The following is a 25,568-nucleotide window of genomic DNA, read 5'->3' as shown; positions in this document are numbered from 1 at the left end:
CGGGGAAAAGCTATTTAAGATTCTCGCTTTCTGGCTTATGCCATGAAATTGCGTTCTGCATCACTCACACTGACATGGACTTAAACGAAGACTTACACTGTTTACTATCGGAGCAACGCCGCGAACTCGCCGCCGCGGAAGCCATGGAATCCGACCTCGACTTCGCCTTCCGCCTCCAGTTACAGGAGGCTCTCGCCGCCTCCCTCGCCGTGCACCCCTCTTCCTCTTCCTCCACTGCCGCCGCCGTCGAAGAACCCGTCGTCGACGACGAAGGCGCATTGAATGCGACGGCACTCCAGAGGGAGGAGTTGGCGAGGACTGAGCGCGAGATGAAGGACAGGGACCAGAGCGAGAAGGAGATGCAGAAGATTAGGGAGGATCTGTGCCGTCGGATTCACGATCAGAAGGTGGCCAGCGAAATTCTGACGATTTCCGAGGTGGATTGGCAGCAATGGGGTGATAACTTTGAGAAACCCTTCGGAGAGGGTTCGTCTTCGTCTGGGGGAAGGAGTGGGACTCAGAGAGGGTTTGATGAAGATTCGATTTTTAGGGTTTATTTTACGGGTTTGGTGAGTGGGGAGAGTGTGAGGGGTCAGAATATCGGGTTGGCTGGGATTGGGGTTGCGATATGTGATCCTGCTAATAATTTGATATTTGAAGTTTCCAAGTCGTTGCTTGGGAATGGAACTAGTAAGATTGCTGCTGAGTTGAAGGCTTTGATTGAAGCCTTTAATGCTGCCATTACTTTGGACTTGAAGCGCGTTGCTTATTATTGCGATTATTATCCCCTCTTCCAATTCGTGAGTTGACAACAAAATATTTTTATATATAATATTTATTGTTTAATTGTTGAGTTGATTTTGGTGAATTCTATAGCCTGGAGGAAGAGTGGTCTGTTAATTTATAATGCATGATTCAAATGGGTAACTGCTATACTGGGTGCATTTGGATATATATTTTAACCAAGTGTTTTTTTAATAATTTTTGAAACTTATTAGGATTAGTTGAAAATAACTTATTTTATAAGCTATGCTAAGAAATTTATTAAAATAAGTTAAAAAGACCTTATTAGGAGTCATAAGCTATTTTCATAAGATGTTCATAAGTTCTTTCAAACAGGCCCTATGAAAGATTGGAATTTGTCGCTTTTATTGTGTTATGCTGCTTGGTTATGATATGAGAGATTTTCATTTGAAATTTTAACATGTTTCTTGGAGAATCTTCTGTAATAAAAACTGGGGTTTTGGGGGCAAGAACACGCATGCGTTAATATTTTGCTGCTTGTGCGAGTTTAAGATGATGGTAATGTGATAATGTTATCCTTTTTTTGCTGGTCAGGTACGTGGAAAATGGCCGGTGAAACAGCGGAAGGTTGCTAAGCTAGTTGATCAGGTGAATCTGCTTCAAAGTAAATTTACGTACTGCAATCCAAGGCTTGTGGCTAGACATGATGTCAAGTTTGCATTTAAGCTTGCTAGAGATGCAATTGTTTCTCAGTCCATGAGGCCTGGAGACTCTGGGAGTAAAAAGAATCTGAATGAAACTTGTGTCATATGTTTGGAGGATACTAATGTCAATCAATTTAAGCTTGCTAGAGATGCAATTGTTTCTCAGTCCATGAGGCCTGGAGACTCTGGGAGTAAAAAGAATCTGAATGAAACTTGTGTCATATGTTTGGAGGATACTAATGTCAATCAAATTTTTTCAGTGGATGGCTGTCAACACCGCTATTGCTTTTCTTGCATGAGACAACATGTGGAGGTCAAGTTGCTTCATGGAATGGTTCCTAAATGTCCTCACGAGGGATGCAATCACGAGCTTCTACTTGACAGCTGCAGAAAGTTCTTGACTCATAAATTAGTTGCAACCATGCAGCAACGAAAATTGGAAGCTTCCATTCCCGTTACAGAGAAAATTTATTGCCCTTATCCAAGATGCTCTGCATTAATGTCAAAAAGTGAGGTTTTGGAGTACTCCAAAAACCTAATTGGTGAATCTCAACAATCAGGACCCAAGAAATGCATAAAATGTCATGGTCTTTTCTGTTTCAGCTGCAAGGTCCCTTGGCATAGCGGTATGACATGTTCTACTTACAAAAGGTTGAATCCTAACCCTCCTGCTGAAGATTTGAAGCTTAAGTTTCTGGCATCAAGGAGCCTATGGCGGCAGTGCGTGAAGTGTAACCATATGATCGAACTTGCTGAAGGTTGCTATCACATGACTTGCAGGTACTTCCTAGTAATAGAAAGTTAGCCAACATACATAATTCCTGGTAGACATAATTGTTAACTATTATTCTAGTAGAGTCATACTATATGAGAAGCAAGAGCAGTTGGATGAGTGACATGGATACCGTCATGTGGAATCTTTAATTCATTAAGTTTACACACACGCACATATAAGAATCCTAAAATCTTAAAGATGTTTGTAGAACTAACATATGACAATAACAACCACTAGATGAGTTCAGCTATATGGAACTTACAAAATATGACAATGTTCAGGAAAATCTTGATAAATTGTATGTACATTGTGAGCCCTATGGAAATATTTATTGGACGAGGAAAATAATTCTCTTTGCCCAATGCACCTACAGGTGACGCGAGCTAATATTCTTGGTTCCTATTATTATATTCATATAAACAATTTATAGATTTCCATATGTGGAGAAGTAAGTCATCAGTAGTGTTGAATCTCAACACTGTCTTGAGTGGGAAGCAGTGATATGTTGGCCCATTGATGCTTTAAGTTATAGTCCATGATATCATTTTATATTATATCCTTGCTTTACTTGTGATTACAGATGTGGTTACGAGTTTTGCTATAACTGTGGGGCTGAGTGGAAAGAGAAAAAAGCAACATGTACTTGCCCACTTTGGGCCGAGGATAATATTTGGTTAGAGGATCACTCGGAAGAAGAAGAAGAGGAAGACGAAGATGATGATGATTATTATAACTCTGATTATTCTGATGATTTTTATTAAGTAGCTAACCACTTGACTGGGTTGACGATCAGGTTTTACAACTAGGAAATATATATATATGTAGTATTAGTAAGAAAAATGTGACTTGTCTTTCGTTTTCTTTCTCCTGATTCTCAGTTTCTTTTTGTCTTCTCCGGATTTACTGTTTGACCTTTTTATTTGGATTAAAGTATGGGAGCAATTCTTGGATGAGTACAAGGTTCGTTGGTAAAATCAATTAAAAGCTCGAGATACATTAAAATTCGTTATTTAAACAATAAAAATTGATGCTATATGTATTTCAAAATTGATGCTCTGAAGATTTTAATCCAGTTCCAGTCTACCCTTCTCCCTGACGAATTTAATCAGAATAACGGATTACGATAAATCTTAAAATATTTCAATTCAAAATAGCTGCAAGTTTCAACGAAATTATAATAAAATCACTAAGTTATTTGGCGGGGGAAAATAGGCACATACAATTGACGCATGATGTTTTTCTTTGGACGGTTTTATAAAGGTATGGATGGTGAAGCAATTCAAACGAAGAAATCTAGTGGGCAATCTGCACCATTCTCTTTAAGGAACTAAAAGCATTGTCTAGCTTATAGAATTTTAATTCTAGAATAATAAATTCTTTTTGGAAATTTAATTTTGGATTTATATTTTGAAAGTGATTTGTAAATCTCTTTTGGAATTAGATAGAGACAGTTTTGGAATAACTATTAAAAAAATAATGAATGGTATAACTAGTAAGAAAAGTAGTGTAAAAAGTATCTTTTTAAAAATGGTCAGAACAAAATTACTTGTTGATACGTCGGCATGACATCTCTTGCATCAATTAATATTCCTGAATGGGCCTACTCGCACAAACTGACCCTTCTTTATAATTTCCTCTTCTTCACTTGTAAAAGTAAAATACATTTTTAGCTCAATTTCAAATTCAAACAAAAATTAGCTAAACATATGTTTAAAGGTGGCCTTGGAAACTCTGATGACAGTAACAGGGTTCACTTCTGGGAATGCAAGGGGTCCCCTCTCAACAGCAACTACAACACAAGATCATCTGTATCAAGAAAAAAAATCCTTTCAATGGTGCTTCCCTTTTAAATATATAAGTAAAGATGTATCAATATATAAGAAGCAGGATTTTATTTTATTTTAACTTTTCTTTTAAAAATGTATAGTAAATTACTAGTGTATAGTTAATGCTTGGTAAATAGGTGGGTTGTTATTGTTTGAGTTGTTTGCAAAAAGAAAGAAAGGACTTGACAGAAATGTTTAGAAATTTTAATCTATGAAAAAACGTAATTGGCTGCCAAATTTTGAGAAATTAAACATTAATTTTAAACAATAATTAAATTTTTTTCTATGAAAACAACCATTTATAACACTGCTTGGACAAGCAAATATCATAAGCGGTAAACTATACCTCATTCCACTACCCATGTAATAGGCTGCCAAATTTGGTTAAATCATCGTTGTTTTGTTCCTTCTTCAAGCGCACCAAGTGGCACCCACTATCACTGTGTGGTTCGAGTGCGGTGGCATCTATTGATCAAATGCAACGAAGGATTAGTCAAATATAATTAAAATTTTAGAGAAGAAACAATGCATGAGGTTGTGTCATGTGAGCCCTTTATCCCTGTCTGTCAAAAGGTTAATAATTGTGTCGGCGTTAACTTTGTTGCGTTACGTCGGATTAGGTGCGTATCCCTGCCCACCAACTCAACAATAACATCGAAATAAACTTATTCTGTCAAATGGTTTTAATTAATTTTAATTTTTTATTGTTAAATTTCTAAAAAATGAATGAAATATATATAATATATGGTAGATAAATGGATAGCATTTGTGAATAGGCTAGCGTAATTATGTTCAAAGAGACAAATTAATTATCAAATGCAGTGTTATATATACTTTTAATGATATCCCAACAAAATATAGGGAAGGAAAGAGGGTTTGAGTTATGGTTGAGCAGTTAGGTTGAGGTGGTGCAGCGTGCAGGTAGGGCAGCGTAGGCTGTGCGCAATGCCACAAGGCGCAAGTACAGAGGACATTTTGGTGGCCGTTTTCACCCACAGCAAACCTTATTTGTCTATGTCATTTTCATAGACTTTTCAATCATACAAATTACTAGTTCTCGATTTTAAAAAATTATATTTAAGGTTGTAATATAATTATTCAAATCAATTTTTAATTATTTTACTTTTATTATAAAAATATTTATTATATCTATTCTAGATTTCTTTATCTAATAAATAAATAAAAATCAAAATGAGTTTTAAGATAATAATTATGTTAAAATTAAAATTAGAAGAAATAATTAACTTTAAAATAATTATTATTTTAAAAATATAAAATTAAAAATACTGTTTTTTAGAGAAAAGAATAATATATATATTATTTTTAATTAAAAATTACTATCCTTCATCTTTAATTTGAGTATGAACAATTATTAATGATTAAATTTTATAAAATAAATATGTATATTTTATAATTTTAATATAATGAACATGTTAAATTTTTAATAAAAATATTATTTTTTAAATATTTAAATTCTACTTTAAAAATTTAAAATTATTTTAATTAATGTGAATGGATAATGGTTATGCCAATATTATAAATGAGCGTGCAATTCTTTGATAAAATTGATTTACTTAAGCACGCCAGGATAATGCTATCTTCCTCTTCGATGTAATTTATAATAATAAGAATAATTGTAAATATAAAAAATAAAATAAATTTAAATATAATTATTATTTTTTTATAATTTTATTTATTGTAAATGTTATATTATTTACATAATCATTGTTTATATTTGTAAATATATTTATTTATTTAATATATAAAATAATAATTTAGTTATTATATATATATATTTGTAATGCACTATAAATTCATGATATATAATTTTTTTATTAATTTTTAATATATTAATTAATTATTTTTTATAAAAAGGATCGAAAGAACAGAATATAATGTTGATAATTTATTAGTAATAATTAATAATTAAAATGAGTAATTAACTAAACAATATAATTAATTTTTTTAACTGGCCAATATAGGACTAAATAAATAGTTTAATTTGACGCGTACACACTTGGTTTTATGGACCATTATTAAAGTGGTTAAATTGAATTAATAATGAAAAATAAAATATAATATATGTTCAAAGATATATAATTTTTTTACAAATAAATTTTTTTATTTAAAATAATATATTATTATTAAATTCAATAAATTGATAAATCTAATATATTTAAAAATAATATATATACATTTATTTATGGATGATATAAATAGGCTCATGTCATGTTTGAGTTAGTTTAACGCACATGTTAACAGGTTAATCTATTTAATTAACAAACTAAAATAAAGTAATTTCTAAAAATATATTTTAAGAATTTAATAAAGGTAAATAACAATAATAAAATATATAATTTTTAGCTAGTTATTTCTTATTATTAATTTAGTTATAGTTGAATCATCAAATTAGCTGATTACATTTTTCTATTATATAAAAAGTTGTTAAATTAAAATAATTAAACGACGATCTAAAATTGTGGCCAACTTTACTCTCTGGTTTGAATTATAAAAGATTGATACAGAAACTGTGTTAGAATTTGGTGGGAGGGTGAACTGGAATTTGACTTAATTGTTTTTTTAAAAAATTTAAAATTCACTTTTTGTAAAGAATATATTTATACCCTGTAACTTGCAAAACACTCTACACGTGGCCAACTGGGCCCCGTCGTAGCCACACACCACCCAGCGTCGTTCCTCCGCAAAGGCCCCTATCCTCCCTCCAAAATCATCCAACGCCTTTATTTATTCTTCAAATTATAGTTATTTAAATAAAATATTTAACACTACTTAACCTGATTATTTTATTAGTATCAATTAATTTAAAATATTAAATAAGAATTATAAATATAATTAATTTTAATTTATAAAAAATTATTTGTATATAATTTTTCTCAAGAAAAACTGGCCAAAAAATGGCGATGCGTGACCCATAACGGTTAAGAAGGAGCTAGACTTTTCGCTGGCGCAACGTCTCAATATAAATTCCAAAGAACCAAAAGCACTGCCATTTTTCTCACGCACCACCTTTTACTTCTTCGTCATTTCCATTTGGGTCCATTTCTTTGTCAACATTAAGCCCTCTAAAATTCAGCTTCACTTAAAAAAAAAATTAAATTAAAACAATATTATATTCGCATCCCTCGTTTTCCCTTTCTCTAACCAAAGCAAAAAAATATAAACCAAAAAACTCTTCTCCCAAATCCAATCTAAACTTGTCTTCTCCATCCAATCATTGTTTTTGGTGCTCTCTTTTTTATTGCTAAGAATGTGATTGTCTGTGAGTGGTTGAGTTGGGGAAAGGAAGAAGCATCATGAATTGGGGAGAATGGGCCAAGTTGAAGGAGTGCGCGAGGGAGTTCATGGTTGGTGTGGCGGAGATGACGGTGGAGTTTGGAAAAGGGTGCAGAGACATTGTGAAGCAGAGTTTTGTGAACGATGACTCTTATATTATCAGAAATTTAGGAAGAGATTCCTACATTGGGAGGAGAGTGAGAGAACCCTGCGTTAAGCTTTTCTCCAAATTGAGTTTCTTCAACGACTACTTACCAGAGGATAAGGATCCTCTTCACGCTTGGTTCGTCATTTTCTTCGTTTCGCTACTTGCTTTTTTAGGTAAAACTTCCAACTCTATAAATAAATACCCTATGTGTTTTATTTTTAAAATTTTATATTCCTAATTTGCGTTCCATTGTTTGGATTACATGATGTGATTGATTGGCTTGTTTGTAGCTCTGTATGCAAATTTTGAGCGTGATCCGTGTGGCTCTGCTCCTTTGGTGAAGCAAGTGTTTGTGCATCCTCCTAGTGCTACTCGCGTAGTGCTTCCCGATGGAAGACACATGGCATATAAAGAGCGTGGTGTTTCTGCGGACAAAGCTAGATTTTCAATGATTGCTCCTCATAGTTTTCTTTCCTCTCGCCTTGCAGGTTGTTTTTGGTTATTCCCTTTGTGTTGCATTAGATGTTATTTCAAGACTTTTTATTTAATTCAATTTATTTGTTACTTTAGAATATTAAAAAGCATTAATTTTCGCTTTCCAATATTACCCTTATTACCCTTATTTATTAATGATGATTTTTGCTAACAAATTACTAAAATAACTTTAAGATTAATTATCTCCTAATTACTGCAATAACTTTGACACTTTTAATAAGAGTATTTTAGTAAAATTAATTTATTTTGTTATAGTAATTTGTAAAACTAATAATTTCTTAAGATGTGTGCATCAGTATTAAGTTACATCTAATATGAGATGGAGGGAATAACTTTATTTGCTCAAATTTTGTGTGTTCAGCTATGGTCTTGACATAGTTGTTGTTGTTTTAACTTTGGACTTACATTTGAAATTAGGAATTCCCGGAGTTAAAGATTCACTGCTGGAAGAGTTCGGCATTCACTTGTTGACATACGATCTTCCTGGTTTTGGGGAGAGTGATCCTCATCCCAAACGGAATCTGGAATCGTCAGCAATGGATATGGCGTTTTTAGCGGATGCTCTTGGTCTGAACAAGTTTTGGGTCGTTGGTTACTCAAGTGGCAGCATGCATGCTTGGGCTGCACTCAGATACATTCCTGATAGACTTGCAGGTATTAATTATTAGTTGGTCTTTTGTTTATTTTATACTTTTTTCTGTTTATTTCCATGCAACATTTGGAATCTATTTATGCGATGAAATTTGGAGCTTTTATAAATTATGGTTACTCTGTTGTTCATTCACCTTTTAAATTACTGCTATCATCTACTTAGTTTTAATGTACTGTACTATACATCTACTTTTGTTCTTTTTTCCTTATCTAAAACACTTGAATGAGTTGTTTGAGTGTGTTATAAGTTTTACTAACTACTGTCTTTTCGCAAAATATATTACATAATTTATGTGTCCCATCTATAGAACCGAGTTTTTCAGAGAATAAGCATTGTGCCATGCTTTATGAAATTGATCTGTCGTGTATTAACTCTCAGGTGCAGCCATGTTTGCTCCCATGGTGAATCCTTATGATCCTATCATGACAAAGGAAGAGAGGCGAAGAACTTGGAACAAATGGACACGAAAAAGAAAATTCATGTACTTCTTGGCTCGGAGGTTTCCTAGACTTCTTGCTTTCTTCTATCAGCGAAGCTTCTTGTCAGGAAAGCATGGTCAGATTGATAGGTGGCTGTCATTATCTCTGGGGAAAAGGGTAAGGGAAGCTTCGCTTATCTCTTTCTTTCTTTGAGTCAACAAGTTTAATTTTTGGAATTCGACTCTTTTAAATTAAGTGATGCCCTTGCAAGGAATAAGTATGAAGTTATAGCTCTTAATTAGACAATCAATGGGATAGATTTCAACTGCATAGTTCATCATACATATGTATGCATTTTATCACAATCAACCATTGATTTTTCAAATCAATGGTTATAATTATATACACTACCCTCTAAAGTGCACTTGTGACTTAAGGAGTCAAATCCTACTATTTCACATCCTTGTATGACTTCAAGTGTTTAACATTTCTTTTCATGTCCACTTTATGTCCGTCACCTGTATCCCAGTAAGATGGATTAAAAGCATTAGAGGTGCAACTGATCGCTGATTACTGATAAGTAAACATGAAGGAGCGAGAGCCTTATATAATTGCTAAAGAAAATTCTTGGAATGTTCAAACGTGATTCATTTCTGCTCTGACATTGCTGAATGCTCAAATAGAAAAATTTAGAACGTTAATTGTTACTGAACTTCGGTTGAAATTGATAGCAATATAAGACATTTTAAACATGCATTAAAATCATAGAAGCCCAGGTCACTAATCTAACTAACTATGCTTAGTGTAAAAGTTGTGTTTCAGGTTCTGAGGGCTTATGCTTTCCCAAGATTACTTTTTTAACATTTTACTTGTACATCCTCTCATGGAAGATCTCAACGTTCTTTCAGGATAAAGCATTGATGGAAGATCCAATCTATGAGGAATTTTGGCAAAGGGATGTGGAGGAATCAATCAGACAAAGAAATGCGAAACCCTTTGTGGAGGAAGCTTCTTTGCAGGTCACAAATTGGGGTTTCAGCCTTTCAGACCTTAAATTGCAGAAGAGAAAACAGAGTAGTGATGTGCTCAGTTGGCTCAAGTCAATGTTCACTGAAATTCAGGAATATACCGGATTTCTTGGCCCTATACATATATGGCAAGTAAGTGCATCTTTTTATCCCCCAACACCCCGCATTTGTAGGTTCATTTACATAATCATTCAGTAACATTACCAGAATCACTTGCGACCAATTTAAATCAAAACACTTTGACAGCAATGGCGCAATATGCAGATATGGAAATTTGATAATATAGGATACGGCTGCGGCAGAGTATGTTAAATAAAATATAAAAATGTATATGTATACATGAAGAAATTACTATACAAATATTCAAAAGCACTAAACTTTATCAAATTTAAACTATTATATTCTTTCAAACATGCTTTAGTCTATTTTAAACAATTCAAGCTGATTTTCAGCATTTTGAAATGTTTTCGTGCTTTTCAAATTCATTTGAAGAGTTTTAGAAACCAATTTGCCTGCCTGTTTCGGCTACAAAGTTTAAAGAAAATAGAAGTGATATCCAAGCAGGCATATGGTAGGTGAATATGTATTTGATGTAGATATTGGATACTATAAGAGTATGATGGACAATTTTGAGTATTAGTAAACTTTATATATATATATATATATATATATATGAGTCATGATCCGTTAACTTTTCATAAAATATGTGAATAATAAATCTAACGGTAGTTTTAAAGGTTCTTATCAAGTCAATCAACTTTATATAATTTCATAAAAAGAAAAGTTAATGAGTACTTCATCACATTATTTTATTTTAATAGATAATATATTTTTAAAATATAAGAAAAAAAATTAAATTTTGAATAATATACTTATAAATGTCTAAATTATGTGAAATTTGATATGCATAATCATGAAAATATTATAAGATGTTTCAAGAGTGAGATTTGTCACTTTACATTCTATAAAAAATTATTAGGTAGTATAAGTATCTAAATTTGATGTTAATACTTTGTTAAAATATTATAAGATGTTTCAAGGTAAAAAATGACTTTTTGTATGTTAACAGGGAATGGATGATAAAGTGGTTCCCCCATCAATGACTGATTTTGTGCACCGCGTACTACCTGGAGCTGCGGTACATAAACTTCCATATGAAGGTCATTTCACCTATATCTACTTTTGTGATGAATGCCACAGACAGATATTTACTACACTATTTGGAACACCACAAGGCCCACTCAGCATTTCTTTAGAAGTAGATCAAACTACCCTAGGAGTCAACATTGAAAAAGAAGCAGCAGTAAGCAATGGTGATTATGCCACAAACTAGAAGTACACATAACAAGATAGAAATGCTCTTTTCTTTTTTCCATTTTTCTGAGAGAACATCACAATTTATGATGTAAATACCTTATAGTTTTGCTTCATCGCCAATGGAGCAGTATAGGAAAGAAAATAAATTGTGTTTCTGCGCCTTTTGGGCTGTTGAACTGGCCTGTCCTACAAATATGTATATGGAGTCCTCCTTTACCCGACAGCTCCCACGATCCCCATTCCCCTTCCCATCGTCGTAACTGAAATACAAAAGCTTGCTTTTGGTAGTAATCAGACATGACAACAATATGAGTTCATATTTGAGTAGCAAACGATGTAGTTTAATTCATAAAATTTACTGTTTATAAATAAAAAAACCAGCTGTCACTTCACATTCATCTCTTTCTTTATGTGTACTTTGGTACCATTATTGGTTATGTAGAGCTTTCCTATAAATTATGGCCACTTAATTAACAAATGTCTATGTCAAAATAATGAATAAGGAATGTTAACCTTGTTTGGCATGCCATACAATCGACACTAGCTTCGTCCCTGATAAAAAAAAAAAGAATAGAAAGTGGTTATTGCCACTAATTGCTTCATATTCTTCTAGTAGAAGCGAAGGAGCCCCTCTTCCTCCCGAACTCTAGCAAATCAATTTGGTTGAAAATATGACGTTGGCATTGACAATGTTGGAAGTGAAAATACTCAAACTAGCACTTGAAGAATCATAATGGAGCGTTGCCGTATATATTGTTTTTGCAAGCAATGTTTTCTCACTTGTCAATTTCATTTCTAATATTTAAGTGACTTATTTTGCTTAGATGAGTTGATCCACCCATTTCTTTTTCATGGATTAAAGTGAGTTAAGACTTGTTTTCTAACAAGTGGGAAGGTCACTACAATGGTGTGACTATCTTCGTCAATCGTCGCTATTGAAACTCACAGGTTTGGATTGTCGAATTACAACAACGAACTAATGGTGATTGGTGATTGGTGATTGTGTCAAAGTTGAGGGAAGGCTGAAATGAAAAAGAAGGATTCCATCTCATGACTTCATCTCTCAAGGGAGAGAACAATGGCTAGCAATTTGTGAAAGGAGAAAAAGGAAATTGTAATTGAAAGAGAAGAATGTTAAGGTCTTTTAACAATTTAACGATACAATTATCATTTCAAACCCAACTAACTTAACGAAAAAGACAAGTAAAAATATTAGTTGAAAAATAAAAATGTTTTTTTATTAAAAATATATAGAAATACATCCTTCATGTGATTTTGTTGCATGTTAAATTAATTTTTAGTAAAATATTTAAACTTATTAATTTTTTGTTACTGAAAGTCTTTAGCTAACAATGCATTCATCCTTTAGACAATAGTTAGTAAAATAGAAAAAAAAAAAGGCTTGCCATTAAAAAATTATGTGCAATTCAATGTGAATAACATTTAATTCATCACTTTTCTAGAAGATCAATGTATAAAACAAGCAGGTTAAAATAATTCTTAAAACAATAAAAATATTTATATCATTTAATCTAATATATTACATAAAACTACATTTATGAATTAAAATTCCATATTGCATATCCTCACTCAATCATTCCCCCTCCCTCATATATATATATATATATATATATATATATATATATATATATACACATATATTCATTAATATTTATGTTATAACATAAATCATTAATTTTTTGATTTGTCCCATGTTTTATTATTTTTAAGATGATAATTAAGTTCTTAATATTTTTGTAACAATATATTTATTGATTATATGATAAAATAATTTAGTTAATATAGTTTGTTGAGATCGACAATACGATTATTACGGACATGTCAAGCATTATTTCTAACAACATAATTCTTGTTAAAAGTTTTTTCCCCTGAAGTGATGTTAAAACACTATGAAGACATGATTTTTTAAATTTATTATTGTTAAAGTGATTTCAACCTAAAAAATGTTCATGCCATTGAATGCATAAAAGTGTTTATATAAACTTGAAATTATAATTGTACATTAAAACAATATGATATTGTTTACGTACGATAAATTGGCAAACACGTGGAGTTCTCACTTAATAAGTTAATACTCATTCTCACTCCATGTTATGACTCATGCACGGGGTGAAGCGTTTGGCGCCGCACCTCGACCAAACCAAGTAACCCACGTTAGTTTCCCTTTACCGAGTCTCCTTGCACAACGGCTTCTGGAAAAGCGCCGTGGGTGCTCTCACAGTTTTTCACCATTTCTCATTCGTTAATCCCTATCCCTTCTATCCCAAACCCAAAGTTTCCTTATATATTTATATAATCGTCCTCACTTGAATGTCGGCACCGCAGCGATTTCTAAGCACTCTCTCCAACTCTCTCCCTCCTTCTACCTCTCTCTCTGCCTTCAAATCTAGAACTTTCCTTTTCCTTCCCTTCAACCACTGTTACACAACCCTACTTCACTCTCTCTCATCAATGCCTCGCAATCAGGTACTACTCCTCTTCCGAATTCATCGCTCGCATTCGATTCTCTTTGTTCTGTTGAATTCGTGTAGAAATTACTTTCGTTCGGAACCGAAACTCGATTGTTCTATGCTTTCTCGATCGGTGCTGGTTTCGAGGTTGAATTGTGAATTTATGATTGATTGGTTGTTTTGCAGCAAAATGGCGGCGACGGAGAGCGAAGATGGAAAGCGAAAGCGAAAACCGAGGGGCAGTTATCAGCTGTGGTTGATGCGGCTACAACTGCTGCTGAAACTGTTACTAATAAACTTTCTGGAATGCATATTGGTCAAAACAGCGCGAAAATCGGGGTTCATGGTTCAGCGGCGATTTGGAAACCTAAATCTTATGGAACTGCGAGTGGAGGGACTGTAACTGAAGTTGAAAACGTACCGGTCGGAGAAGGAGTTGGTGCAAATGTCGCTTCAACTCAAAACGCTAGTGGTATTGGTACTGGTTTGAGTAAGATATTTCGCGGTAATAAGATAGAGAATTTCACTGTAGATAACTCCACGTACTCACGTGCACAAATCAGAGCAACTTTCTACCCCAAATTCGAAAATGAAAAGTCCGATCAAGAGGTATATTCTTCTCTGTCTTACCTTTTCCGGTTTTGAAATATATTGTATAATTTGTATGCTTTTTATTTGAAGTATGTGTTTAAATCTTAGCCTTCATGGATAGTGATAGACAAATAAACACAATTTTCATTGAAGCTTCTGGAGTATAGGATTTTAGGATACAGGGAGGATAAAGTAAAGTAATAGAGAGTTCCAGAAAGGAACTTTTGTCTCCTTGAAGGATTTCTGTTTGCCATGGGAGGACGTGTTTATTTCTCTCATGCGAAATACTCTGCTCCATGTTAGTTGAAATGCCACTTCAATCAATCCTTGCGCTTACCTAGCACCAGAAGTTCCCTTAAGAATGAAAGAAACACAATGTTTTTGAACCTTGACTCTAAGAGAATGACTCTAACAGCCTCTTGATCTGTTGTTATGTAGCTCTAGGTTCTTAGAAACAATATTAAAGAGTGAATTTATTTTACTTGGCTGTATCTGACTCAAGTTGTTGCACTGTTTTTTTTACTTTGGAAATTTTGATTACTGATCATAATTTCTTCTGGATAATGAGATCATTTTGTCCTTCCTGCAATTAGCAATGTATTTATGGTTTTTAAAACTGTTGCTTATCTGTATTCTATATGGCTGTAGATCCGGACTAGGATGATTGAGCTGGTAGCAAAAGGTTTGGCTACCTTAGAGGTATGGTGATTGTACTTAATCTTGCAAAAGGTTTGATTTGATTGATATGTGGATTTAATTGTATTGACTTGCATGTGCAGGTTTCACTTAAACACTCTGGCTCTCTTTTTATGTATGCGGGTCATGAGGGTGGAGCTTATGCAAAAAACAGTTTTGGAAATATGTACGCTCATGACAGATTTCTTCCTCCTTTTTGTTTCCCTTTTTAGCTATATGTTTTCTTGTCTCCTTAATTGTGAATAATGGTCATGCATTAATTCAGCAAATGGTGAAACCTGATGGCATGAAATTTTTTATTCATACACAAATAATTTGCTTGGAGTATGATTGTTGTGGTGTTCCATTTTTCTTAATACATTTTACTTTATTATCTCATTTTATGTTGCTACTTTTTTTTAATTTCTTGGTTATACCATATTTTTCTGGGCAGATACACTGCTGTTGGTGTATTTGTTCTTGGACGGATGTTTCGTGAGGCTTGGGGAGCTGAAGCTTCAAAAAAACAGTCTGAATTTAATAATTTTCTTGAGGTAAAGTTATAAGTAAAGAATAAAGAAGTAGCATCTCTAGGATTCTGTGGTAGTGTTAGCAAAAAGCATCTCCAAGGATGGATCAATTTTAGCTGCAAACATTTTGGCAATTGCCCCTATATCTACAGCATAAAATTTGAAAATAAAGGACTGGAATTCTTTCAGTTTTCAATTTTTGCTTTAGCATGTTCTGATTAATTGAGTTAAAAACTGCTGTATTTTTTATTTCATTTGTGTCCATGTGCACATTCAAATCGTTACAGTGGCCTGAAGGGACTTATTTAAAGATAACTTAATTTGAATATTCATTATCAATTTCGTTTGCTTTTGCATCTAAGAGATATGTGCGCATGTTTCTAATACATAAGCTACTCTCTGAAGTGTCTAAAATTACATACATTTAAACCTTTCTAAGAGGAACCAATGCATACTTTATCCACTGAATTTCTTCCACTGTTTTTTAGGTTGTGCTTTCTAATTATATGAAGGATTGATGTTCAGAATGCATAAATTATCTTAGCTTGTAACTGATATGACAGTCTTTCAACACATTCTTTATGATCATTGGGTTATCTATTTCTCTTATTTTTGGAACTAGGTATACTTGCATTTTGTGTATAATTTTGATATGATGTCTTTTCCTCAACCTCAACATGCACTTTTCTGTCCATGTGGCTTTTAATTGTCTTCACTTTGTAACTATTTATAGCTATGAGTTGATACCAATGCAAGATTTTGTTACAACATTTATTTAAGTTCCAGTTTTCTTTCATGCTCAAGCTCAAGAAATAAACATTATTATTACCTTTTCTTTCAGGCAAACCATATGTGCATATCTATGGAACTAGTAACTGCTGTTCTTGGAGACCACGGACAGCGTCCCCAAGAAGATTATGGTAAATTGTTTTTACTTGGTTCAATTATATATATATATATATATAAAGAGAGAGAGAGAGAATTTTTTTTTTTTTTTTATACCAGTATAAGTCTAAAAACTCTTACATTCGATTTGAGTTTTTCATTTAACTTACATCTAACTCAGATGTAAATTAAATGAAAGATTCAAATTTAGTGTAAGAGTTTTTAGAGTTACAACAATGTGAAAAATTCTGCTCCATATATATATATATATATATATATATATATATAGATATATATATATATATATCTATATATATTAACAATATAGCATTTTTAGCTTTGTTTTTAATTAGCTACTTGGTTAGATGAATTTTACTTTCTCTCAACAAAATCAGCCCAAATATTATGTGTAAAATTTTAAATTTTGGTCAAATTATCTGTTTATGGTTATGTCAGATTTCTGATGTTTATTTGTAAGAAATATTTAGAAATTTATGCTGATCTGTATGGTTATAGCTATGATTACATTTTTTTAAACCAGTGTGTATGTGTTAATTACAGTACCCATCTTAGCTCTTTTAGTAATCACTGATCCACAATCTACTATCAGTAATTCCAAGTTTCAAGATGGATAATTTGCTCCAGGACTAAAAAAGAGTCTGCTGCTTTCTGAAGCAAAGAATGCTTCCAGTTTCTGAAATTCCTGTTCAAAGATTTATTTGATTAGGAGTTTTGCATAGAATTTTTCAATGTCATATATTCATTGGTTTTTCTTGATTTGAGCAGTGGTAGTAACGGCAGTTACTGAACTGGGCAATGGAAAACCAAAGTTCTATTCAACTCCTGAGATAATTGCTTTCTGCAGAAGATGGCGCCTTCCAACAAATCATGTGTGGTTGTTTTCAACAAGGTGAACGTCTAGGTTTTTCTTTTATAAAACAAATAAAGAATTTTTATTACTTGACATATTACGAATTGTGTAAATATGATATACACTGACTTGATTAGAGTCTCATCAGAAGTATTGGATCATTTCTACTTATATTAGGAATGTTAGGACACAAGTGTCTTCTTGTTATTTGGTTGATTTTCTCGTTTTCATGATTATATTCTTGTTATTTGGTTTATTTTCTTGCTTTCATGGTTATATTCTAAGTATATTTTTGAATAACCCCACAATATGTTCTTTTGAGCTAATTTTATTATTTTACTGAAAAAGTGTTCAGTCTTTTGTTATTTTATTTCAAGTCGTAGAGTTTGACTTGGATTTTTATCACTAATATAATATGCTTCACGTTTCCAAGAACATAAGCAAATGTTGGTTTCACTTTCATGGTTTTATGTTAATATAGAAAATCAGCTACTTCTTTCTTTGCTGCCTATGATGCCTTATGTGAGGAGGGTACTGCAACATCTGTATCCAAGGCTCTTGATGAAATTGCAGACATTTCTGTACCAGGTAAAAATTTTATGCTTAGCATGATTCATTTAACTTGACTATGTGTTTCATGCCTCATACATGTGTTGTTCTATCTGAAGAAATGGTATTTGATTGAAAGCCATTTGAAATGATTACTTAGAGAAGAATGTTGGCTCAATGGAGAACAAATGAAAGCCCTTAAAGGGGCAAAAGGGATATGATGAATTCATGAGCAATCTTGATGCCATAAATATGGCTTGCAAACTTCTTGCGGTCATTATCATTGTTTCTTTTTTCAATCACACTGGATGCTGAACCACAACATTCATGCAAACAGTTCCTTGATAGTTTTTACTTGTCATTGAAACTTTAATATAGATCTGCTCTCCCAAAATTTTTTTACTTCCACCATAGATGAGCAATATATTTCTGAAAACAACTTCTGGTTTTTTGTGAGTAGTGATTATATTTGCTGCTTCTATCCTAGTAGGAATTGCTGAACTGATATTCTACTTATATGTTGCTTTTTGAATGTAATGTTTTGAAATGAAGTAGGTTATGATTTTTGTTTTCTTTTTGTCTCCATTACATTCCACTGTGTTATGTGAATTTCAGTTTTTCATTTTCTTATATTGTTAGCTACTCAATCATCTTTGCATGAACTATTTGTCTAATTCACTGTATATTTGCATATGTTTTCATAACTGCAGGTTCAAAAGACCATGTAAAAGCCCAAGGTGAAATTTTAGAGGGTCTTGTGGCTCGTCTTGTGAGTCTTGAGAGTTCAAACCATATCGAGAAAATTTTGAAAGAATTTCCTCCTCCACTTGCTAATGGAGGTATTGCTATTGGTTCTCTAAATATTGTGTGCCTGTTGCTCTATCATTTTCTTAGTTGAAGGCCTTGTTATTTATTGCTGTTTATTTTTCAATATATTCATTTTATGCTGCCATATATGCTTGATTGTTGAGGAAAGATGATTAAATGTGCCAAAGGTTGAGATCATAGAACCAATAATAAGTCCAGCATGCCTGAGAAACAGATTATAATTCAGGCAAAATGGGACCTCTTGCTATGTGATAATTACCTACCCCTCCCCCTCTGCAAGCATACTTTCTTGATACTCATAAATGGTAGTTGAACAATATATTTCAATTTAAAATAATGTATGAATTTTCCTTTCTTCTTCAGTGGCCCTTGATTTTGGACCAAGTTTAAGGGAAATTTGTGGAGCAAATAGAGATAATGAAAAGCAGGTACAGAGTAAACTACATTACTTTGATTAGAAGTACTATGGCAATTTTTGAGGTGGATATGAATCCTTTTGATGTAGCTTATAACACATTGTAATCTAGGAGAGATAGCAGTTGAACCCTTATCCAGCAGGAAGTGTGGATTCCCATTCCCTCTGTCCAGGGTGTTGTGCACTTGTGTCTGTCCACGAAAATGACAAGGTCATTTAGGAACAAAAATTAGAATACATAAATCCAGATGAAGTTTAAAGTAATTAAGTATTGTGACTTCTGCAGCAAATAAAAGCACTTCTAGAGAGTGTTGGTGGTTCTTTTTGTCCTGACTACTCAGATTGGTTTGGGACTGGTGCTGCTGATTTTCATTCAAGAAATGCAGACAGATCTGTCCTTTCAAAGTTCTTACAAGCCCATCCTGCAGACTATTCAACTAAAAAGTTGCAGGTCAGTGTAGACTTGCTTAAATCCAAACTTGTGGAAATAAGTTAATTTCATCAAACTCCGTCTTAAAGTCTGTTGATGTGTGAGTTTGTATACTTTATAATAAATTTACTCATTACATAGTTCATATCTTCAATAAATTATTTCTGTATAATGAGAAGTGTTTAGTTATAGTCTTACGTTTCTTGATTAAAAGAGCTTTGAATTTGAATGATTATTATTTTCCTCAATGCTTGGATCCCAATTTTCAAGTGGTGTTGATATTTTCTTTTAATCTTTCCTTGTAATTCATACTTCCACCTTTTCTAACAAATACATTCTCGTCTTCCATTCAGTTCATAGTCATCATAACTTTGATTTTAATTTGGATCAGGAAATTGTTCGGTTGATAAGGGAAAAACGCTACCCTGCTGCATTCAAATGTTATCATAACTTCCACAAGGTTGAAGCCATGTCGAGTGACAATCTTTTCTATAAAATGGTCATTCATGTACACAGTGATTCAACTTTCCGGCGATACCAAAGAGATATGAGGTCTACTTTCAATCTGATTTTCTCCCTGAATAATCGATTAGCTAGTTTAATTTTATGAAAAATTCTTTACGAGCCTTTTCATTATTTTATATCATACATTTCATTGATACATTTTGAGTTACAAAATATTTGGGACTTGCAGGCATAAACCAGGATTATGGCCACTATATCGAGGTAACTTTTTTTTTTTCCTTTCATTTTTCTAATATTCGGTAAATTTGTAAGACAAGGTTTCTAGCTTCCTTCTGGGAAACTGTTGATTATGTTGTTATCTGCATGTACTGGTCCTTGCTGTATGTTTAGGCCTTTAGGTTTAGCAGTTACAGTTGAGAAATGTAAATGGTTGTATTCAAAATGTACATTTGACAATTTTAACCTCTTAATGGAGTAGGGAACATGAATTTTGAAATTGAAGTTTCTTAATGAATTTTTGCCAATTGAAAAAGTCTTAAGAACTAAGCAAGTTTCAGTCATCCAAATTTATTTGAATTACTCTGAAATTCAATGCATGCAAATCAAGTGAATGTGCTGATAATATGCTCTTTCAAGCTGCAATGGAAAAGTAGGAATAAATTATTAATCTTGTGGGTAATGTTTATGAATATAAACATTATATACCTTTGAATGCTTTGATTTGAAAGAATGCTTTCAACTTTAGGTGCAAACTTAAATTCTGCAGAATTTTGGGGAAACAGCTTGTGTCATATTTTCCTATATCAACTATTACTGGAGTTGATACTTATGTTATGCTAGCTTGTGAAACAAAACAGAAGATGCATTTTACATATAACCAATTGATGCACACTTTTTATGTTGATATATGCAAAACAGATTGGTTGTTGTTGTTCTATATGCAAAACATATTGCTGCTGCTTTTTATTCTTATTGATTTATCATACAAGTTTCTGACACCTTAATGTGTTCCTTCCCAGGATTTTTTGTTGATATCAATTTATTCCATGCAAACAAGGAGAAAGCCACTGAAATTTCTAAAAACAGTATTAATGAAAGTAGTAATACTGGCTCTGAGGAAGATGACTTTGCTGATGAAGATGCAAATTTAATGGTCAAATTGAAATTTCTTACATACAAGGTACACATCCACGTTTGCATTATGTAAGAAATTGTATCAATCAAATCATATTAGTTATGCATTTGTCTGGTGACATGGTTCCTGTAATACATATCTCTTATTTATAACTATTTTTTGAGACTATACTGTCTTTTGTCCTTTGCTATAATTTTAAATTTATTAGGTGACAACAGTGACCTTGTGTTTTTCTTCTTTAGTGCACTTTATATTTTTGTAACCCAATTATTTTACAATAATGATACCCTTTGGTGTGGGACATAAGAGAGAAACCAAAAAGCAATGCTAATTTGGATTGTGCTACAACTACAGTGACACTGTATTAATGTGCTCACAATACCAGCTAAAAAATGTCCCTCTGGAGGGTCAATTTTATGATTTATTATTATGTATCCATGTTCCTTCTTGAAACATCTTCCTTGCTTTTTAATAATATCTGCATGCTCTGATTTTGAATCACTTCTATAAAGTGCTTTTTGTTTTTTTGTAAGCTTTTAGAATTGTTTTGAAATTACAATGTAATTTGTAAAAGTTCATCTCATTTCTGAGTCATTACTACAAATGACTCTCTAGTCAGTAATTATGTCTAATATTAGATACTAACTGCTTTATTTTGTATTATTTTTGTTATTCTTTGTTCTTATTTTGGGTCTTTGACTCTCTGTCCTAGTTGCGAACCTTTCTCATTCGAAATGGCTTGTCAATTCTGTTCAAAGAAGGCCCAGGTGCTTACAAGGCGTATTACCTCAGGTAAAGCATGGCTTGCTTTTGAGACCTGAAATCTAGTTTGAGGATTTTTGCTTTGCTATATTTTTGGGAGTTTAACTCTGCATAATTGGCCAACTGCATATAATAATATTTCATACACATTTTCAGTAACAGTTTCATTGTTGTGGTTTGAGATTGATGCGTATGTATTGATATGTGGGCTGTTTATTCATCAACATCTGTTGTGTTGCTGCATGGATATGTTTGATATGGGACTGTTCTATTGGGTCTGAGGCAGTTTGTTAAGCATGAACAGTAGCTTCATAAGGACCAAAAAACTTTGATTGAAAGGCTTCTTGAAATTTGAACTTCCCATAACCTTACCAAATGCACATGGAGGGATATTAGAAATCTAATTCTTAATTTGATTTTGTTCATTTTTTCTGCTACACTATAAAGTACCTTATGATGTACCCCCAGCTCCCCAAAATTAATTTTTTAAAACAATTTTTAAAAAAATAATAAAAGCAAAGATTTCATTAATCATAAATCTATGGTATGTCCCCATTGATCCTCCATTTACATTTATCTTCATATTGATTCATCAGAATGGCAGTTATGCTGTTCTGGTTCAGTAATTCCAAGGGCAGAATTCAATACTAAGCTGCACAACATATTCTTTTGCTTCTATATCTTAAATGGGAATATTGAGATATTGCTGTAATGTACATCATACTGTTGTAAAACATGGAAAGTTACAATGTTTATATGCCTGTCATCCAACGGTTGGAATCTGAATTACTTTTCCTTTGCTTTTCTTTTTCAACTTCGCAGACAAATGAAAATTTGGGGAACTTCTTCAGCAAAGCAGAGAGAACTTAGTAAGATGCTTGATGAATGGTAATTCCTGATTCCTTCTTCCAGATGGCCCCTAACTATGAGTTTGACCTTCTGCTCAACAGTCCCTTTTTTCACTCTCTCTCCCCCTTTCTGTCTATTGATCTTTTTCCTGCAATGGTTTCTTTTCTCTGCTTACAGGGCTGTGTATATCAGAAGGAAGTGTGGAAATAAGCAACTGTCTTCATCAACATATCTTAGTGAAGCTGAGCCTTTTCTTGAACAATTTGCAAGACGTAGTCCACAGAACCAAATTCTGGTAGGTTCGGCAGGTAATTTAGTTAGGACAGAAGATTTCCTGGCCATTGTTGAGGGAGGCCAGGATGAAGAAGGTGATCTTGTGGCAGAGCGTGAGGTTGCACCCCCACAGACTAATATCCCTGTCAAGGACACAGTTTCAAAATATGAAGGGTTGATTGTTTTCTTTCCTGGTAATTATTTTTCTATTTGTGTAGTCGTTCCCAATAATTAGATTCATAATTGCCTGATCATCATTGTCAAAACCATTAAAGATCAAGAGACGTTAAGTTGAGTAACTCAAGTATAAACAAGATTCTAAATGTGAATATTTAGAATAGGTCTCCCCTTGAAGCAATATATGATTTGCCTGCATGTTGATGGATTGGATGGTTTACAGTGGAGGTTTTGCATCAATCTTTTTGTAAATGCTTGTGGATGTAGTTTAAGGCATGATTGATAATGATGTAGTATACCCATAGTTACTTTTAATACAGTTAAGCAGATTGGTGTTTGACTTTTTATGTTTAAGACTCATCTTCATGGGATTCTTCCCCTCCGCTCCTTCCAGGAATACCTGGTTGTGCTAAGTCTGCCCTTTGCAAAGAATTGCTAAATGCCCAAGGAGGACTTGGAGATGATCGGCCAGTTCATAGTCTCATGGGTGATCTGATTAAAGGTAAATTTTGTCTTAAGAATGTTAAAAATGGTGCTTACATTGCAAAGGTTCCCTAACATGATTCAGATTCAAATTATGTATCCCATTGCTCTTATCTATGAAAGTTGGAAATGATTAGTGGAATTGTTATCTGTTAATTTTCACAATTAAGCAATGATACCTTAAATTGGGTTTCATATTGCCTATAATTCTTGAATGAATTTACATATTTATGTTTATCAGGTAAGTTCTATTCAGATGACTAATATGTAGTTGTATGGAGTGTCAACAGGAAAGTATTGGCAGAAAGTGGCTGAAGATCGCAGAAAGAAACCAAATTCTATAATGCTTGCTGACAAGAATGCTCCAAATGAAGAAGTTTGGAAACTGGTTAGTGTTCTAAGTTTTAACTAAATTTCATTATGGCTTATTGAATTTATTTCTTCCCTTGTCCTATGGTGGGCAATTGCTGTTAGGTGATGCAGTGACACAATGGCAGCTGAAAACCATGATTGACTGCTATAATACAAAGCACACGCATCATTCTTATCTTATTCATGTTTCCTTGTGTTACCTCCAATAAACCTTGCAACCGGAGAATATGGACATTGTTATACCCAATTTTCACTTGTCTAATATGAATAAATTTATTTTAACAAAGGGGGGAGGAGGTTGCCTCATTCCAAGGTCAGGCATGCCACTGCAAGGGCTTGCAGTGATACTTAGGAAATTTTAATAACAATTTACTTAGAGAGAGAACACTGGCTTTTTTGTTTTTGATTCGTTAGTCTACTCTGGAATCATTATTGCCTGGCTATCAACTTTGTATCATCTACTTATTAAAACTACTCAACATTAACCTAGTCCCACTTGTCAAATATGCAGATAGAAGATATGTGTCACAAAACTAGGGCATCTGCTGTCCCAGTTGTGCCTGAATCTGAAGGTAATGTTTGTTGCAAATTCTTAGATGCTTATATTTATTAAGTCTGTTAGTTTTTTTTTATTTTTAAATCCAATGACAGCATGTCTTTCATCACAACATAAAATCAATTTGGAAGATTTTGCATTCCCTTTTTGCTTGATATGCTTTAGTCCTATTAACTTGTGCAAATTGGGTATTTATGTTGCTTAAGAATGTGATCAAATTTAAAATGCTAGTGGTTTAGCTTGGTTAGAATAAGAAGTGAGTGGTAGTAAAGAACTTGACTTAATTTTAACTGCATTTTGATACCATGTTTCTTGGTAATGAAGATCTCCACTTCCGTTTAGCTTCATTTTCATATTAGTATATTCATTTTTCTACTTTGTTGTGCAGGAACTGATTCAAATCCATTTTCTCTTGAGGCATTAGCTGTTTTCATGTTTCGTGTGCTTCAGCGTGTCAACCATCCGGTATATATTGTTTTGTTTTCTGAATACATGATCCCTGATCTTTCAGTAAGTTTATTACCTTCCACTGATATTATTTCAATTTTTTCAAATTTCTCAAGGGAAATCTTGACAAAGCATCTCCAAATGCTGGCTATGTGTTGCTAATGTTTTATCACCTTTATGATGGCAGGGTATGATATTTCTTTTATTGCAACTCCATTTTGTATACATTTTATTATTATCTAAGCTGATTTTACCAATGTTTTCCAGAGCCGTAAGGAGTTTGAGGGTGAATTAATTGAGCGTTTTGGATCACTTGTCAAGATGCCACTATTGAAATCTGATAGGTACTTTCATTTTTATCATTTGATGTTCTAAAAGTAATGCCACAGCCTGGTAGTATTC

The 25,568-nt window shown here is 33.0% G+C and overlaps 4 protein-coding genes across 8 annotated transcripts in view; 3 read left to right on the top strand and 1 right to left on the bottom strand.

Moving 5' to 3' along the window:
• LOC113858620 lies at positions 1-3,175 on the top strand. The gene is made up of 3 exons (XM_027491332.1): positions 1-800; positions 1,339-2,228; positions 2,804-3,175. The coding sequence occupies exons 1-3, from the start codon at positions 75-77 to the stop codon at positions 2,982-2,984; spliced, it is 1,797 nt and encodes a 598-aa protein (XP_027347133.1). The 5' UTR covers positions 1-74; the 3' UTR covers positions 2,985-3,175.
• Positions 3,176-7,067: 3,892 nt separating this feature from the next.
• Positions 7,068-11,793, top strand: LOC113858636. 2 transcript variants are annotated; one of them, XM_027491352.1, is made up of 6 exons: positions 7,068-7,664; positions 7,782-7,979; positions 8,404-8,640; positions 9,017-9,234; positions 9,966-10,217; positions 11,155-11,793. In XM_027491352.1, the coding sequence occupies exons 1-6, from the start codon at positions 7,364-7,366 to the stop codon at positions 11,416-11,418; spliced, it is 1,470 nt and encodes a 489-aa protein (XP_027347153.1). In that variant the 5' UTR covers positions 7,068-7,363; the 3' UTR covers positions 11,419-11,793. The 2 variants fall into 2 exon arrangements, with proteins under 2 accessions (XP_027347153.1, XP_027347154.1); XM_027491353.1 differs by having other exon boundaries at positions 7,082-7,664; positions 9,023-9,234; positions 11,155-11,523.
• Positions 11,794-13,516: 1,723 nt separating this feature from the next.
• Positions 13,517-25,568, top strand: part of LOC113857556 (tRNA ligase 1) — a 15,620-nt gene continuing 3,568 nt past the window's right edge. The window contains exons 1-23 of one of the 4 annotated variants that reach the window (XM_027489577.1): positions 13,517-13,889; positions 14,060-14,482; positions 15,113-15,163; positions 15,244-15,326; positions 15,594-15,693; positions 16,511-16,589; positions 17,341-17,464; positions 17,907-18,013; positions 18,685-18,813; positions 19,166-19,230; positions 19,504-19,668; positions 20,039-20,199; positions 20,342-20,373; positions 21,132-21,292; positions 21,960-22,039; positions 22,832-22,897; positions 23,036-23,325; positions 23,703-23,810; positions 24,082-24,179; positions 24,675-24,735; positions 25,108-25,184; positions 25,283-25,354; positions 25,434-25,510. In XM_027489577.1, coding sequence (XP_027345378.1) covers positions 13,734-13,889; positions 14,060-14,482; positions 15,113-15,163; positions 15,244-15,326; positions 15,594-15,693; positions 16,511-16,589; positions 17,341-17,464; positions 17,907-18,013; positions 18,685-18,813; positions 19,166-19,230; positions 19,504-19,668; positions 20,039-20,199; positions 20,342-20,373; positions 21,132-21,292; positions 21,960-22,039; positions 22,832-22,897; positions 23,036-23,325; positions 23,703-23,810; positions 24,082-24,179; positions 24,675-24,735; positions 25,108-25,184; positions 25,283-25,354; positions 25,434-25,510 — 2,765 coding nt within the window. In that variant the 5' untranslated portion in view covers positions 13,517-13,733. The remainder of the gene's footprint in view (positions 13,890-14,059; positions 14,483-15,112; positions 15,164-15,243; positions 15,327-15,593; positions 15,694-16,510; positions 16,590-17,340; positions 17,465-17,906; positions 18,014-18,684; positions 18,814-19,165; positions 19,231-19,503; positions 19,669-20,038; positions 20,200-20,341; positions 20,374-21,131; positions 21,293-21,959; positions 22,040-22,831; positions 22,898-23,035; positions 23,326-23,702; positions 23,811-24,081; positions 24,180-24,674; positions 24,736-25,107; positions 25,185-25,282; positions 25,355-25,433; positions 25,511-25,568) is intronic. The other 3 variants (XM_027489578.1, XM_027489579.1, XM_027489580.1) reach the window with 3 other exon arrangements.
• Positions 22,799-25,568, bottom strand: part of LOC113857561 (exonuclease V, chloroplastic-like) — a 25,422-nt gene continuing 22,652 nt past the window's right edge. Inside the window, exon 9 of the transcript XR_003503265.1 lies at positions 22,799-22,809. The gene's annotated coding sequence lies outside the window, so the exon portion shown is untranslated. The remainder of the gene's footprint in view (positions 22,810-25,568) is intronic.

This window comes from Abrus precatorius, unplaced genomic scaffold, assembly GCF_003935025.1.
Source record: "Abrus precatorius isolate BTA unplaced genomic scaffold, Abrus_2018 Scaffold2, whole genome shotgun sequence".
Taxonomy (NCBI): domain Eukaryota; kingdom Viridiplantae; phylum Streptophyta; class Magnoliopsida; order Fabales; family Fabaceae; genus Abrus; species Abrus precatorius.
The sequence above is the reverse complement of the archived record's forward strand: the minus strand, read 5'-3'. Positions and strand labels throughout refer to the sequence as shown.

Bases quoted from the DNA above. Each gene is read 5' to 3' on its own strand.
- LOC113858620 (XM_027491332.1), top strand. From the start codon at position 75: ATGGACTTAAACGAAGACTTACACTGTTTACTATCGGAGCAACGCCGC. The intron at 801-1,338 runs GTGAGTTGACAA...TTTGCTGGTCAG, and splicing joins ATTATCCCCTCTTCCAATTC to GTACGTGGAAAATGGCCGGT. The intron at 2,229-2,803 runs GTACTTCCTAGT...TTGTGATTACAG, and splicing joins TGCTATCACATGACTTGCAG to ATGTGGTTACGAGTTTTGCT.
- LOC113858636 (XM_027491352.1), top strand. From the start codon at position 7,364: ATGAATTGGGGAGAATGGGCCAAGTTGAAGGAGTGCGCGAGGGAGTTC. The intron at 7,665-7,781 runs GTAAAACTTCCA...GCTTGTTTGTAG, and splicing joins TTCGCTACTTGCTTTTTTAG to CTCTGTATGCAAATTTTGAG. The intron at 9,235-9,965 runs GTAAGGGAAGCT...ACGTTCTTTCAG, and splicing joins CATTATCTCTGGGGAAAAGG to GATAAAGCATTGATGGAAGA.